The sequence below is a fragment of the Salmo trutta genome, chromosome 28, assembly GCF_901001165.1.
Source record: "Salmo trutta chromosome 28, fSalTru1.1, whole genome shotgun sequence".
NCBI lineage: Eukaryota > Metazoa > Chordata > Actinopteri > Salmoniformes > Salmonidae > Salmo > Salmo trutta.
The window spans coordinates 36,837,160-36,850,335 of NC_042984.1; the positions used below are offsets into that span (position 1 = coordinate 36,837,160).

A 13,176-nucleotide genomic window follows, 5' to 3' on the forward strand; every position below is an offset into this window, starting at 1 on the left:
TTACCATTGCTATTTAATTGCAAATGACTTGGCATACAAATGGCTCTTCCTAGTATTTGTTAATCCTCAAGTGACAAAGTTATTATTGGGCAATTATTATGTAATTACTCTTACCATGTAGTTTCTGAGTAATTACCAGATAATTATGGGCTGTAAAATAACGTGTTACCAAAGAACACGATCGCTATCATAGCTACTTTTTGACTAATCTTGGCTAATCTCTCTCTAGGGTGACTTTCTATCAATCAAAACTGTCCAATGTAGCCAATAACCATTTCAGATCAACTTGGCTTACTGCTCTGTTATTCCACACTGGGAGGATAGGGAGTACCCATGTCAACAGTATTTATCACCCTCAGAGGGGCCTTGCCTAGAAGAGATACCCTCAACTGTCTGTGCCGGTGGAGGCATATCCTTCCTATAATTCAAATGGACATGATCGAGGTGCAAGGTTTGCACTGTGCCTGTTCTTGATAGCCCATTACGTTTATATGTTTCCTAATGTGCAAATACTGCAGATAAGAGTAGTGACAATATTTTCTTATGAAACTGAAGATGTGTGCATGAGGACAGTAAGAAGAAAACAAGTAGGATTTATGGCAAGAAGATAAGCAGGTTTTATTTCTTATGGAGTAATTTGTTTTCATGTAAACAAAACTCATCTTCAGCACTGAAATATAAGTAGCCAGGATGTTGACATTTTTTAAGCAACGCTATTTTCAATCATACAAGCAATATTGACATTGATAACATATTTTAAAACATGTAATGCATCCACTGAAATGCATGGTTAATCCACTAATGAAAATATAGCTTCTCTTATATTTATATATTTTATATAAATATAAATGGCTAGATACAGTCTTTGCATCTGCAGTCAAAGTTCTAATGCATACGACAAATTGTACATTTACAACTAAGGGCAAGTTTACTAGCCCAGCAAGATATGGTAACATTAAATTAAAATGAATCGTTTTGTGCTGTGCAAATACAGGTTATATGGTTTACATTGCTAGAAATAATGTAGACAGCACAGTTGAAGGACAGTATTGCAACCTAAATAATAATAGGTAATCTTACAGTACAGTATAATGCATTAAATCTATCTCATGAAATGCATGCATACTGTAGACGTAACAGACAAAATGTATGGTAGACAAGATTATGGTCAGTTTTTTGAAGGAATCTATACATAGACTTCATAAAAATATTGATAAGTTATTGTAGTCATAAAGATACATAAGACTCACAATTTAAAATACTGTCAATCTATATACATAATCTATATACATCAATTGCCATTACTTAAAAGTGGGTAATTGTGCTAAACTTGATTTGTTTTAAACCCACTATAAAACAATACAACGGAAGGAATAAGAGTTCAATACTTTACACCATTATGAGTTTGAATATGACCTCTTAAGAACCTTCAATGCCCTGACAAGTTGTAAACACTGTCCAAAGTAACTCAGTGTGTGGTGTTTTCCAGCTAAAAACCAAGGGAATCTCCATGTCCATCGTACCCTGCAAAACAAATCTGCACAACACTGGACAAATGGATATTAGTCAGTTGGTTGGATCTGCTCTGTATCATTTTGATCACCCCCTCCTTTTAAAGCCAGAACCATAGAATTAGAATAGAATCATTTCTGATTCTATGGCCGGCACAGGCCAACCGAGATCTCTACTGAGGTCGCCATGACGACACCAATCTGAGAACTTTACTGAGGCACAAACTTCTCCTGCTCAAAGATGAGCTCCACAGCGTCAGCCACGTCCTGCACGATGTGCCCGGGCTCCACCAGCCCCGGGTCAAAGCGGAAGTCACGGTGCCCGTGGAACACAGTCTCCTTGATGCACTGGTTGGTGTCAGTGGGCACCTCTGTGTGGGGGTTGTATACCCCAGTACATACCAGGATAGATTTGCAGGAGGTGGCGGAGGGGGGTGCCAGCTCGCTCTCCCAGGCATTTTCAACGTGGTCGTTGACCTGGGGCAGGGCTGCGTTGGAGCCCGTGGCGGTGGCCATCTTAGCGACAGCTTTGGAGTTCTTCCTCCTTGTCCTCTCTTCCAGGTAGCGGTTGTAGAGGTTGGCCCCATAGATGTCAGTCATCAGGTTATCCCTGAGGGAGTAGAGAGGCAAAGAAAAAGAAAGGAAATCAAAGAGAGGAATCAAGTAATACAGACACAACATCGCACATCATGGACATCAGCATATATGCATCTACTGTAATGTCAAGATAAGGCCTTGAATCCCAAAAGAACAATCAAGTTTTTCCATTGTTATCATTGTGTGATTACCCATTTGTAACCTAGTATATTCTTTCACGTGAAATAAATTGCTACCATTTTTTGCTGTAAACAGTGAGATGCAAGGTGTCTTACCCAATAGCATAGAGGGTGGTGATTGGCTGTGTCCAGTTTCTCTCCACGGCCTGGCCTCTGAGAAGGTACTCAGCAAAGTGATAGGTCAGTTCACTGGGCTTCCCCATCAGAGCCTTGTACTTCACCTCTTTACCTGTTATTTTCTTATAGATGTTCTCCAAGCACACAAGGAACGTCCCATGACCAAACCTGGAGTTTACATGATGTACAGAAGCAAAATTAAACAAGTCAACTAATCCGGCTCACTCAACAGCTTTTCTTGAAGGCCAGAACTCAATGAGCTAGGTCCCATTTTGCATCCAGGACATCAATATATTATATGGTGAAAAAACAAATGTCTTTCAGTCTATTCATTTTTTAAAACATTTATTTTTATTTTTTTGAGTCTATTCATATCGGCCTTTTCACCACATTTCAATAACAGCTTTAAGTCACTGGTTACCGTGGAGACTGGGCCTCGGCCATCCACATGAGGTCCATGTTGCAGGCCAGCAGGGGGAGTTGGGGTAGCTTCTGGCTCTGGTGGGCTCCGCTCAGGTTCCCATTGGTCAACAGGATATCAATTATCAGCTGGAGGTTGGTTTCCCATCGGATGGGCTCCCCAAACAGAATAACAGCTGGACCGGGAAGAGAAAATAATTGGAATATGATGGATATGATTTGCGATTACTGTGACAGTTCAATAAAAATATAAATCAGAAGAAGAGTATCTGTTCACGAGCTCTCACCTTCTACTGTGGGAAGGTTGGCAATTGGACTGGACTGAAAAGAAAAAATGGAACATGCTTAGGAAAGCCTCTTGAAATATAGCCTGTCTATGGATCTTGATGTATACAGACTCACCGGCACTTTGGGTCGTCTGTTGTGGTCCACCATGTCCAGAAGAGGAAATGACTCTCTCAGCATGTCGATACTGACCACATTCTGGAAGCCCAAGCTTAACATGGTTAAGTATTACACCAACGCATTGCAAATTCATTATAATCAGCTTGTTACTTCATTTGTGTGTAAAACAGAAGATATTTTCTCTCATCACGCCAAGCAGATGCTTTGATCATGTCTGGCAACATATATTTCAAAAAGATACTTTTTGGCAATATCTAGGACGGGTCCTTGTCCTGACACCAGAACACACTTGTCATGGTACTTCTTGAACATCCTCAGTGGACTGTGTGACATCATTACCTGGTCCATAGTAATCTGGTAACAAAAATACCTGTCAGATAGGCTGAGCCAGAGCATGACTGGTATGAGACCTACAGCAGGCATTATCTTCAAGAGGTGATGATTAGTTTGATTTACTTGTGCAACAATACACACACACACACACTTCAATGTCCTGTCAAAAGGCTGCATACAATTTTTTTTAATTACATTTTTTATTTCACCTTTATTTAACCAGGTAGGCTAGTTGAGAACAAGTTCTCATTTGCAACATCATTGTCTAGGTACCTCAATTGTCTAGGTAACATCAATGCACAGCATTGCCTAGGTAACATCAATGCACATCATTGTCAAGGTCCCTCAATTGTCTAGGTAACATCAATGCATAGCATTGTCTAGGTACCTCAATTGTCTAGGTAACATCAATGCACATTATTGTCTAGGTACCATCAATGCACCTCATTGTCTAGGTACCTCAATTGTCTAGGTAACATCAATGCATAGCATTGTCTAGGTACCTCAATTGTCTAGGTAACATCAATGCACATTATTGTCTAGGTACCTCAATTGTCTAGGTAACATCAATGCACATCATTGTCTAGGTACCTCTGTTGGTTATCATATTTTGCCATCATGTCGCTGAGAACTTGTTCAAAGTCAACAGACAATGTAGCACACTAACATGTAACTCTATCCCACATCAAGTATCTGATGCAAGCAGTAAAATTAGATAAAAAAAACATTTAAAAAAACACCTTATGGAACAGCGGGGACTGTGAAGCAACACAAACATTGGCAGACACATGCATACACACACACACACACACACACACACACACACACACACATACGCACTATACATACACATGGATTTAGTACTGTAGATATGTGGTAGTGGTGGAGTAGGGGCCTGAGGTCACACAGTGTTTTGTGAAATCTGTGAATGTATTGTAATGTTTTTAAAATGGTATAAACTGCCTTAATTTTGCTGGACCCCAGGAAGAGTAGCTGCTGCCAGGGGATCCATAATAAATAGAAACATGTACAACATCAGTGCACTAAGGTACATATTGTAGCGATCCTCGCTATACAGTATGATCCACGTTTCAATTCCTACGAAGTGGGTAAACCCTATTGGCGCGATGCCTTTCACACCAGAGACCCGGGTTCGCTTCCCTGCCCTTCTGTTCACTGCAATATTGTTCCGACTAACCTCCCACACGGACCAAAATTAAATAAGGGCTTAGTCATTACAGTTTGTGTGTGGCAGAAGAGAGCTGTGAGTAGGTGAGAGACACTTACAGGCACACCCAGGATGTGAGAGAGCTGGTCCGCTTTCGTCTGCCGCATGCAATTCCCTGCGTTGGTAACAAAAACAACTGGCACCACAAATTGTCCCTGAGAGTTGACCAGTGTTTGGAATGCCTTTTTTGCAGCAGGGATGGGCATCTTTCCCCGGACAAGCACGCCATCAATGTCAAACAGCAGGCCAAAGCGTGGCTGTGGCTGAGGATGGGACAGGGAGAGAGTGATCACTACATGCTTTCCACTTTCTAGATCACTACATGCTGACGTCAACATTACAGTTGTTTATATCATTCAACATTAATCATTACACTCAATAGCATAGGACCCAACATATTTAACATCCCCAAGCCATGGATCTGAGTTGGTAGACTAGTTACAGGATCCTGTGTGTAGTTCTGTTTTAAATATACATCTAGTAATGATTTACTTTCTATAGCTATGTAACAACACATCTACTTCCAGGGTGTTGCTCAACAGTCTTAGCCTTGTACGACAATCCTGAAGTCTTGTGAGCTTACATTCTGCTTCGCTATGATGTGGATCAAGCTACAACAGTCTCAAGGTAGATGTGGAAGGAAATGTGAATTGTGCAGGCAGCTCACAGAGAAAATATGCATCATACAATGGCGTCCAGAATTATTGGATCCCTTGATAAAGATGAGCAAAAAATACTGGATAAAATAAATACAAATACTGAGCTATATCGTATGATCCAAAAAATAAAACATATTTTATACTAATACAATTGCTCAGAGAAAGAGATTTTGATTTACAAGTAATCAAAAAATAGGGGTCAAAATGATTGGATACCCTGTTTTCAATACTCCAGCACCCTCCTCTTGTGAGGATAACGACACTGAGCCTTTTTCTAAAATGTTTAATGAGATTGGAGAATACATTGGGAGGGATCGTAGACCATTCCTCCATACATAATCTTTCCAGATGATTGATATCCTTCGTCTGCCCTCTTCAATTCAAACCACATGTTTTCAATGGGGTTGAAGTCCGAAGACTAAGATGGCCATTGCAAAACGTAGATTTTGTGGTCAGTTAATGTGCGGGTGCACCGGTGTTGAGGTAATTGAGGTAATATGTACATGTAGGTAGAGCTATTAAAGTGACTGCATAGATAATAACTGAGAGTAGTAGAGGGGGGGGGGGAGCAATGCAAATAGTCTGGGTAGACATTTCATTAGATGTTCAGGAGTCTTATGGCTTGGGGGTAGAAGCTGTTTAGAAACCTCTTGGACCTAGACTTGGCGCTCCGGTACCGCTTGCCGTGCGGTAGCAAAGAGAACAGTCTATGACTCGGGTGGCTGGAGTCTTTGACAATTTTTAGGGCCTTCCTCTGACAGCGCCTTGTATAGAGGTCCTGGATGGCAGGAAACTTGGCCCCGGTGATGTACTGGGCCGTACGCACCACCCTCTGTAGTGCCTTGCGGTCAGAGGTCGAGCAGTTGCCATACCAGGCAGTGATGCAACCTGTCAGGATTCTCTCGATGGTGCAGCTGTAAAACCTTTTGAGGATCTGAGGACCCATGCCAAATCGTCTCCAAAGGAGGGGAAAAGGTTTTGTTGTGCCCTCTTCACGACTGTCTTGGTGTGTTTGGACCATGTTAGTTTGTTGGTGATGCCAAGGAACTTGAAGCTCTCAACCTGCTCCACTACAGCCCCGTCGATGAGAATGGGGACGTGCTCGGTCCTCCTTTTCTTGTAGTCCACAATCATCTCCTTTGTCTTGATCGCGTTGAGGGAGAGGTTGTTGTCCTTGTACCACACGGTCAGGTCTCTTACCTCCTCCCTATAGGCTGTCTCATCATTGTCGGTGATCAGGCAATGTGTTCTCCAATCTCATAAAACATTTTAGAAAAAGGCTGTGTCGTTATCCTCGCAAGGGGTGGGTGCTGGAGTTATTGAAATCAGGTCAAATGTATTGAATCCCTATCTTTTTTTATTACTTGTAAAACAAATCTATTTATTTTAGCAATTGCACTAGTATAAAATGATACAATAAATAAAAATATGCATACAATATTGCTCAGTATTTGTATTTATTTTATACAGTTTTTTTTGCTCATCTTTATCAAGGGATCCAATAATTCAGGACCCCACTGTACATGCACCTCTGTGTCCTATTATTTAGAGAGAAAAAACAAGATGTGTTCCAATTCATTGTAGTCTATATTACAAGATGAGTGATGCAGAATTGACTGCAAAGGACAGTGCATTTGTGCGGTTAAAGGCAGACGACGAGCCCCCTGGGAATGATACACTAGAACGCATCATCAGAGGCTAAAACATCCGCATTGAACGCTAAAAAAAACTCAACATCGACTCAAGATTGCGATTTGGCATAAACAAAGGGGACGTTTGTTTTGACATATTATGGAAAATCATGACTGTTTTATACTGGCCTGGTTACCACAAAATGTGTAACATTTGTCTACATTAAATAAAAAATGACTGGGTTGTAGATGTATTTATTTATCAAGAAAATACCCCCACATATTGCATTTAGGCTAGTTGCCCTCAGAGGCAGTAACATTCCGACACAAAGCGCACATCCAAAAAGTTACCTTTTGAAATGCTACATTTCGGTGTTGCTCCTATTACAAGGAAACACTTGGCTACAATGTATTAATTGTCAGAAGTCTACAATGTATCAACCGACAGTGCAGAATCCATTTGGAAGCAACAGCTGCAGTTCAAATCGTACCTTGCCATCAGACACGGTTCCGCTAAACCCGCACTGAGAACCGGCAAATCCAGCTCTTCGCTTGACTTGTCGGTTACACAGGGCGTTCAGAGCCCGGTAAAACGGCAGGAGTCCCCTCATCTCCTACTTTCACCGAGGACCGAAAAACAATGAAGCCCCGAATTTAAAAAAAGGGCCTGGGCTGAGCTAGCTGTTCAGTTGTGCTAGTTTTCCTCCAATTTTCTCCCGTATGTATTTCTTTCTGGGCAAGCCTGAATGACGACATATGAGAAGTAGGAGGGCCTTTATCTTTATTATGCAGACTGTTGAAAGTCGTCAACAGCGGCAAAACTAGACTGCGGCCCCTGCTGCCATTTTGAACATCAGGTGGAGCTATAGAAATGCACGGTAAAAAGCAACAGCAAGTATACTGGACATCTTAATCTGTATAGATTATTTTTTTTAATAATCTGATTTTATCACCACCGCACCAAATTAAAACAATTTGACTTAATCCATGTCAATAGATGTGTATATATGTTCTGTTAATGACAGGAGACCAAATGAGGCCTGAACTGAATGCAAAATTGACAACCGGATAGCTGAGGACCAAGTGAGTCTTTATATATAGGTTGGCTAAATTTACACTGCAAGTGCCACCTGGGGGTATTTGACATGGACATCTGAGCCAATGCTTAAGAGATGACAGGAGGATTCCCTATGCAGTTTGGCACATGTCCTACATTCTCTCTGGGAAGAAAAGTCTGCTGTGGTTGCTTAGTCCTGCACTGTAACTGCTGGCAATGTCTGGGGCTATCCACAAGCAATGACTGTTTATTTGTAAGTGCATTTCAAAAATGTTAAAGGACATTTCTAGGGTAGGGTTGTTCAACATGACAAAGTTAGTTTTAGCCTCAACTGCTGACAAATACATAACTACTGTCAAGAAAGTAGCAATACAAGACCTAGAAGAAATATAAGCGTTGAAAGAAATGTAAACAATCATCCTCCCTGTGCTCCTCCAGCTTTATTGAGTTTAAAATTACATTTCTATGTTCTAGGACTTCAGTTGCATTTCCTTCCGACTTAAACTGAGTACAAGCAAATGGTATTTTTACAGTAGTCTAAGTGATATTGTACAAAAATAACATTTGATTTCTGTGAAAACATTCTCCACTCCCAAATAACTGCTAATTCTGATGATCTGACAACTGTGTTCTTGATGCACATTTTTCCTCCAAGGTAAAAGTTTCCAAAATCGTTTTTTTGGGGAAACGTCTACCTTGGTCTATTTACCCATATTCCTTTAAATTGTAAACAATTATTTTTTTCTATTATAAAAGAACTTAAGATTCTTTCAATTTCTCCAAAAATGTAACGCCATTTATCGATAACACATCATTCATGTTATCGCCTGGCACTTAGCTGCTTGTAGGGCCCAGATGCAGATGGATCATATGGTGTGAACTGTTACCAATGTCATCCCGCTAAAACAAACCATACATGGAAGTTCAGCTTTCTTTTTACTCCCTTCTTACTGAGACTCACTTTCCACAAGCCCAGAGGTCCTCTATATCCCATATATTTAGTCCCATTCATTCATCTCTGCTCACCAGAGGCTTGGAAAGAAGGGGTTCTTTAACAAAGCATTAAACATAACACTGCTACCAAACTAAACAAACATTTTTTGTGTTGAATGCAGAATATTTTTTTTTACCCCTTTCTTTATATTAAATGTCGAGAGGCTCACTGGCCCGGGACTAGCCTCTGTCAGCCAACCTTTGGCCGGTGAAGAGGATTCAGAGAAAAACAATACAACCAACCATCAATCAGAAAAAAATAGGAGGGGCAACAAAGGGCACTGATTATGCTGTGGCTTCAATGGTGCACTCTTTTGCCAGGTGGCCAGTGTTGCCGCACTTGTAGCAGTTCACCTCACTGGCTTTGCTGCACTGCACAGCCACATGGCCGATCTCGCCACACCTGGGGGGAGGGGAAACAGAACTTCGGTTGACCAAGCATAAGAGTTAACATTTGCATGGCTCTGGCGAACTAAACTGGAAATGGCTGCCAAGGCAATGGTTTTTGCTAACTCTCAAAAAGCAAAAGGACCATATACACAGCACAAACATTTATAAATCTAGATGCACAACTACTTAAAAGCTTGCCATTTAGATGATACATGCCTATAACTAAAGACTACAGCAAAACCATTTGTCCCCAAAAGAAGGGGGTACCAGACTGCATGTCACTCCTGAGAAGACTTGTCGAAACGCGTTGTGTTTCTGCTTTCAGCAGTTGTTAGTGAAGTCTGCTCTGTACATGGGAACATGCAAGCATGAGTCGGTACCATGCGTTTTCATTACCACATTTTTTCCACTAAAAACACTTTTACTATGTGGTCACTCACCTGTAACATTTTACTTTATCGCAAAGTTTCTGGATGTGGCCAAAGCCTCCGCAGGAATAGCACTTCTGCTCGTTGGCATGGTCGCAATCGCGGGCCACGTGGCCAGCCTTGCCACAGCTGTAGCAACACTGCTCCCGCTCCTTCTTGGGCTCCTTGCAGTCACGGGAAATATGGCCGCTCCTGTGGCAGTTGTAGCAGGCTGAAGAGAAAGAGAGAAAAAAAAAACAGCGCATTAAAGGTTTGTTCTCTACATGTAAGCAAATAACGACATGGCTATCAATAATAAAAGGCACATCTTCCAAACACCATTATTATTCAACCAACAAGAATGTGGTGTACAATGTTAATAACATGTAAACATTTTTGAAATCCCATGTGTCCCCAGATCCTGACAGCAGGACCCAGTACATAGTGACAGTCATGAGAAAGCTACAACTTGCTCACTCCAAACTAGAGCTACAAGTACAAATGTACAAAAACTCAGGAGTTGTATTGACAAAACCATTTACATGTACTTAGCATTAAAGGGATCAAAATTATTCTCACCATCCTCGGTCTGTTCACAGTCCCTGGCAATGTGACCTTGCTCTCCACAGCGATAGCAGAACAGATCTTAAAAAAAAAAGAAGAAAGGTGACCCAGAGGTTTACTCTACACTCATCCGTGAAAAGAACACTGGCAACTTACTGAGGAGGAACATGCATCGTTTTGCCGCCATGTTAACTAAGTTGTGACCTAGGTGCTTGTGAACTAAATCACTAGAATGAAGTAATAGACGTGATTAAGACAACCGTGCTTCATCGTTTGAATATCCCAGTGATAACGAAGTGATATGACTGAAAGCCCCTGATAACACTGAGGTTATTTGCCATGGGAGAAGACTTTGTAAAATTAAGGCAGCTGCTTAGAATTGGTCATTTAGCTCTCCGATTGACAAACCAGTCTCACACACAGTGCAGAATTTGTGAGTGTCCCAAAAACAAGAAAAGTACCCTTTCCTCTTCCTCTGCCCCTGCCGCGGCCACGCCCTCCAGCTTCGGGACAGTTCTTGATCCAATGCCCAGGACGGCCACATCGGAAGCACTCGCTACTGCTCATCTCCATAATCTGCAGAGAAAACAGAAATGACTGTTATTGGAAACCAAAATTAGTCTTGTCATTTCAAAGGAGGCAGGAATTCTAAGGGCATGGTAGACAATTCAACACAGTAGAGGCAAAGGTCAGGGTTGTCTAATAAAAGCTGGGCGGATCAATGGCTTGTTCCTGACTCAACCATGTGCTAGCTTGAGTGGTAAGAGCTGGTATCTGGCTAGCTGGTGGCTACTATTCTAAAATGTCAAAAAGAAGGATCGGTATGCCACCTGTCACTATTTGCCTTTCAATGAGTTAAAGGCAAATGGTCTGCTGGTATGAAAGTACATGTGACAAGCATGAAATCATTAGTCTCTGAAAATAATGAAAGTATGTTAATTCAGAGTCAATACCAGCTACATTTACAATATCTAACCTTGCCATGTTGTCCACATTCATACCTTGATAAAGGCACGGACATCAGTTTCTCTGTCCATTACATTTCCCCCAAGACAAGGGTTTGCTGAAAGGCAGCAAAAGCAGAAAGCCCTGTAACTAGATAGATTAATATGTAACTTAGTAGTGCCTTGTTATAGTGGTGCTAACGTTAACTGATGGTAATTCCAGCTTCGAAATATGACAACTTCTTGTTTACAAGGTAGCTTGCGCAAATACAATTTCAGTAGTTAACCACGTGCAGGATGTTATGAATATGCCAATAAGAGGGCAATGAATTAACATTTCGTGGTAGCTTCAATACCTACGGTGGTTTGGCCATGGCTACCTGTCAGACCAAGCTGACAAACTATTAACGTGCCTACCCTACAATACTAGTGTAGCTAGCTAGGTAGTTAGCCAGCCTACTACCTAACTTGCTAGTAACACAGTTACGTTAGCTAGCTACAGTAATGAAACATGTCACGCCTGGCCAGTTGATTGGCGATGGTACCTAGCACACAAAAACCTGGTTAACTGCAAAACAAGGATTATTCTCCCTGAAATGTTGATATACCGAATTACTATTTAGACAGATCCATTAAATGGAATGTATCTTAGGTAAAAGCATGAATGGTGCATGAGGCTTTCTGGCCTTGTCACGTTGAGATAACAGCAGCTGCTGCTGCTGCAGTCTGAAGAAAAACGCTAGCACCACCTCTGCAGTTTTGAATGTGGCACTAGGCCGCGTCGCAGCCATGCAACATTAATAAAAATGGAAGTGATAAACCACACTCACAAATAATTCGTTTCAATAGTATATTGCTGGACACATTTTAATGAGGGAAAATTCTAATAGGGCTAATTTCCCGCGCATAACGAACCACATCGTAGTAGCTAGCTAGCCAACGACAACAACGTTAGGCCACAGATCCAGTAGAAAAGGCTAATGCTAACGTTACCCGCGTTGGCGGACATCACTCAGCAAGTAATTTCGCATTAAAAACACATGATTTCGAATGTTTTTTTTTTATGGCACTTCTAAGTTTGACACTTTAGCTAAGGTCGGAAATAAAAAGGTTAAATGTTTTTAATTACTCACCTACCTTAGCTAGCAACCTAGCTACGCGATTCTCTGCTGTTTACGCCTCCTCTCTCCGTTGCGCCACATGCGGTGTGAACCGAGTTTCTAGAATGTGTCATTCACGTTATCCAGTCAAAGCTAACGCAGCACTTGGGCACGGTCTTTTTCCAGTACCAATGGCAAACGAGCGCATGTGGACACCGCCTCCACGGAGTGGCGAATCACTGAGCAAGACAGCAATCCTGTCCCGCCTCCCAGGGTGTCTGTTGTCAAATCTCAGGTGATCTCATATTTCCATCTTTTGATGTTAATTCATTTGCCATATATTTCGCGTAGAACTAGCCTAAATACAATTATGGATCTTCTTCTTTCCTCTTTGGGTTACATTCTAATAGCTTTCCATCTCTAAATATTAAAAATATAAGAGCGGTAGGTGTAGGCTGCAATAGGCGACACATTATGTGCATCAGCGTTGAATGACTAACACCAGTCATCTCATGGGCATGGAAACAATCAATCAAATATAATTATTTGTTATTCAGTATTGAACATTGCCCAATGAGTGGTGGATCATTTTGATATAAGGTAAAGGGTATTTCAAGTTTAAGAATATTAGTGTATGGGAT

At 41.4% G+C, this 13,176-nt stretch overlaps 2 protein-coding genes across 5 annotated transcripts; both read right to left on the bottom strand.

Moving 5' to 3' along the window:
- Positions 1-593: 593 nt before the first annotated feature.
- Positions 594-8,168, bottom strand: LOC115166138 (haloacid dehalogenase-like hydrolase domain-containing 5). 3 transcript variants are annotated; one of them, XM_029719868.1, is made up of 8 exons: positions 7,572-8,168; positions 4,850-5,053; positions 3,471-3,583; positions 3,227-3,320; positions 3,112-3,145; positions 2,826-3,000; positions 2,384-2,572; positions 594-2,121 (listed from the first exon to the last, which is right to left on the bottom strand). In XM_029719868.1, the coding sequence occupies exons 1-8, from the start codon at positions 7,689-7,691 to the stop codon at positions 1,722-1,724; spliced, it is 1,329 nt and encodes a 442-aa protein (XP_029575728.1). In that variant the 5' UTR covers positions 7,692-8,168; the 3' UTR covers positions 594-1,721. The 3 variants fall into 3 exon arrangements, with proteins under 3 accessions (XP_029575728.1, XP_029575730.1, XP_029575729.1); XM_029719870.1 differs by having other exon boundaries at positions 7,432-7,657; XM_029719869.1 differs by lacking the exon at positions 3,471-3,583 and having other exon boundaries at positions 3,227-3,307.
- Positions 8,169-8,560: 392 nt separating this feature from the next.
- Positions 8,561-12,685, bottom strand: cnbpa (CCHC-type zinc finger, nucleic acid binding protein a). Of its 2 annotated transcripts, none has more exons than XM_029719873.1 (5): positions 12,569-12,685; positions 10,953-11,067; positions 10,507-10,572; positions 9,961-10,159; positions 8,561-9,533 (listed from the first exon to the last, which is right to left on the bottom strand). In XM_029719873.1, exons 2-5 carry the CDS (start codon positions 11,062-11,064, stop codon positions 9,416-9,418), a joined length of 495 nt encoding a protein of 164 aa, XP_029575733.1. In that variant the 5' UTR covers positions 11,065-11,067; positions 12,569-12,685; the 3' UTR covers positions 8,561-9,415. The 2 variants fall into 2 exon arrangements, with proteins under 2 accessions (XP_029575733.1, XP_029575734.1); XM_029719874.1 differs by having other exon boundaries at positions 12,573-12,677.
- Positions 12,686-13,176: the final 491 nt, after the last annotated feature.

Coding starts and splice junctions, on each gene's coding strand:
- LOC115166138 (XM_029719868.1), bottom strand. CDS start 7,691: ATGAGGGGACTCCTGCCGTTTTACCGGGCTCTGAACGCCCTGTGTAAC. Junction 3,584..4,849: donor CTCACATCCTGGGTGTGCCT/GTAAGTGTCTCT, acceptor TTTTGTTACCAG/ATTACTATGGACCAGGTAAT. Junction 3,001..3,111: donor CAACCTTCCCACAGTAGAAG/GTGAGAGCTCGT, acceptor TTCCCGGTCCAG/CTGTTATTCTGTTTGGGGAG.
- cnbpa (XM_029719873.1), bottom strand. CDS start 11,064: ATGGAGATGAGCAGTAGCGAGTGCTTCCGATGTGGCCGTCCTGGGCAT. Junction 10,573..10,952: donor GGGCAGAGGAAGAGGAAAGG/GTACTTTTCTTG, acceptor TTTTTTTTTAAG/ATCTGTTCTGCTATCGCTGT. Junction 9,534..9,960: donor GATAAAGTAAAATGTTACAG/GTGAGTGACCAC, acceptor CCCTCCCCCCAG/GTGTGGCGAGATCGGCCATG.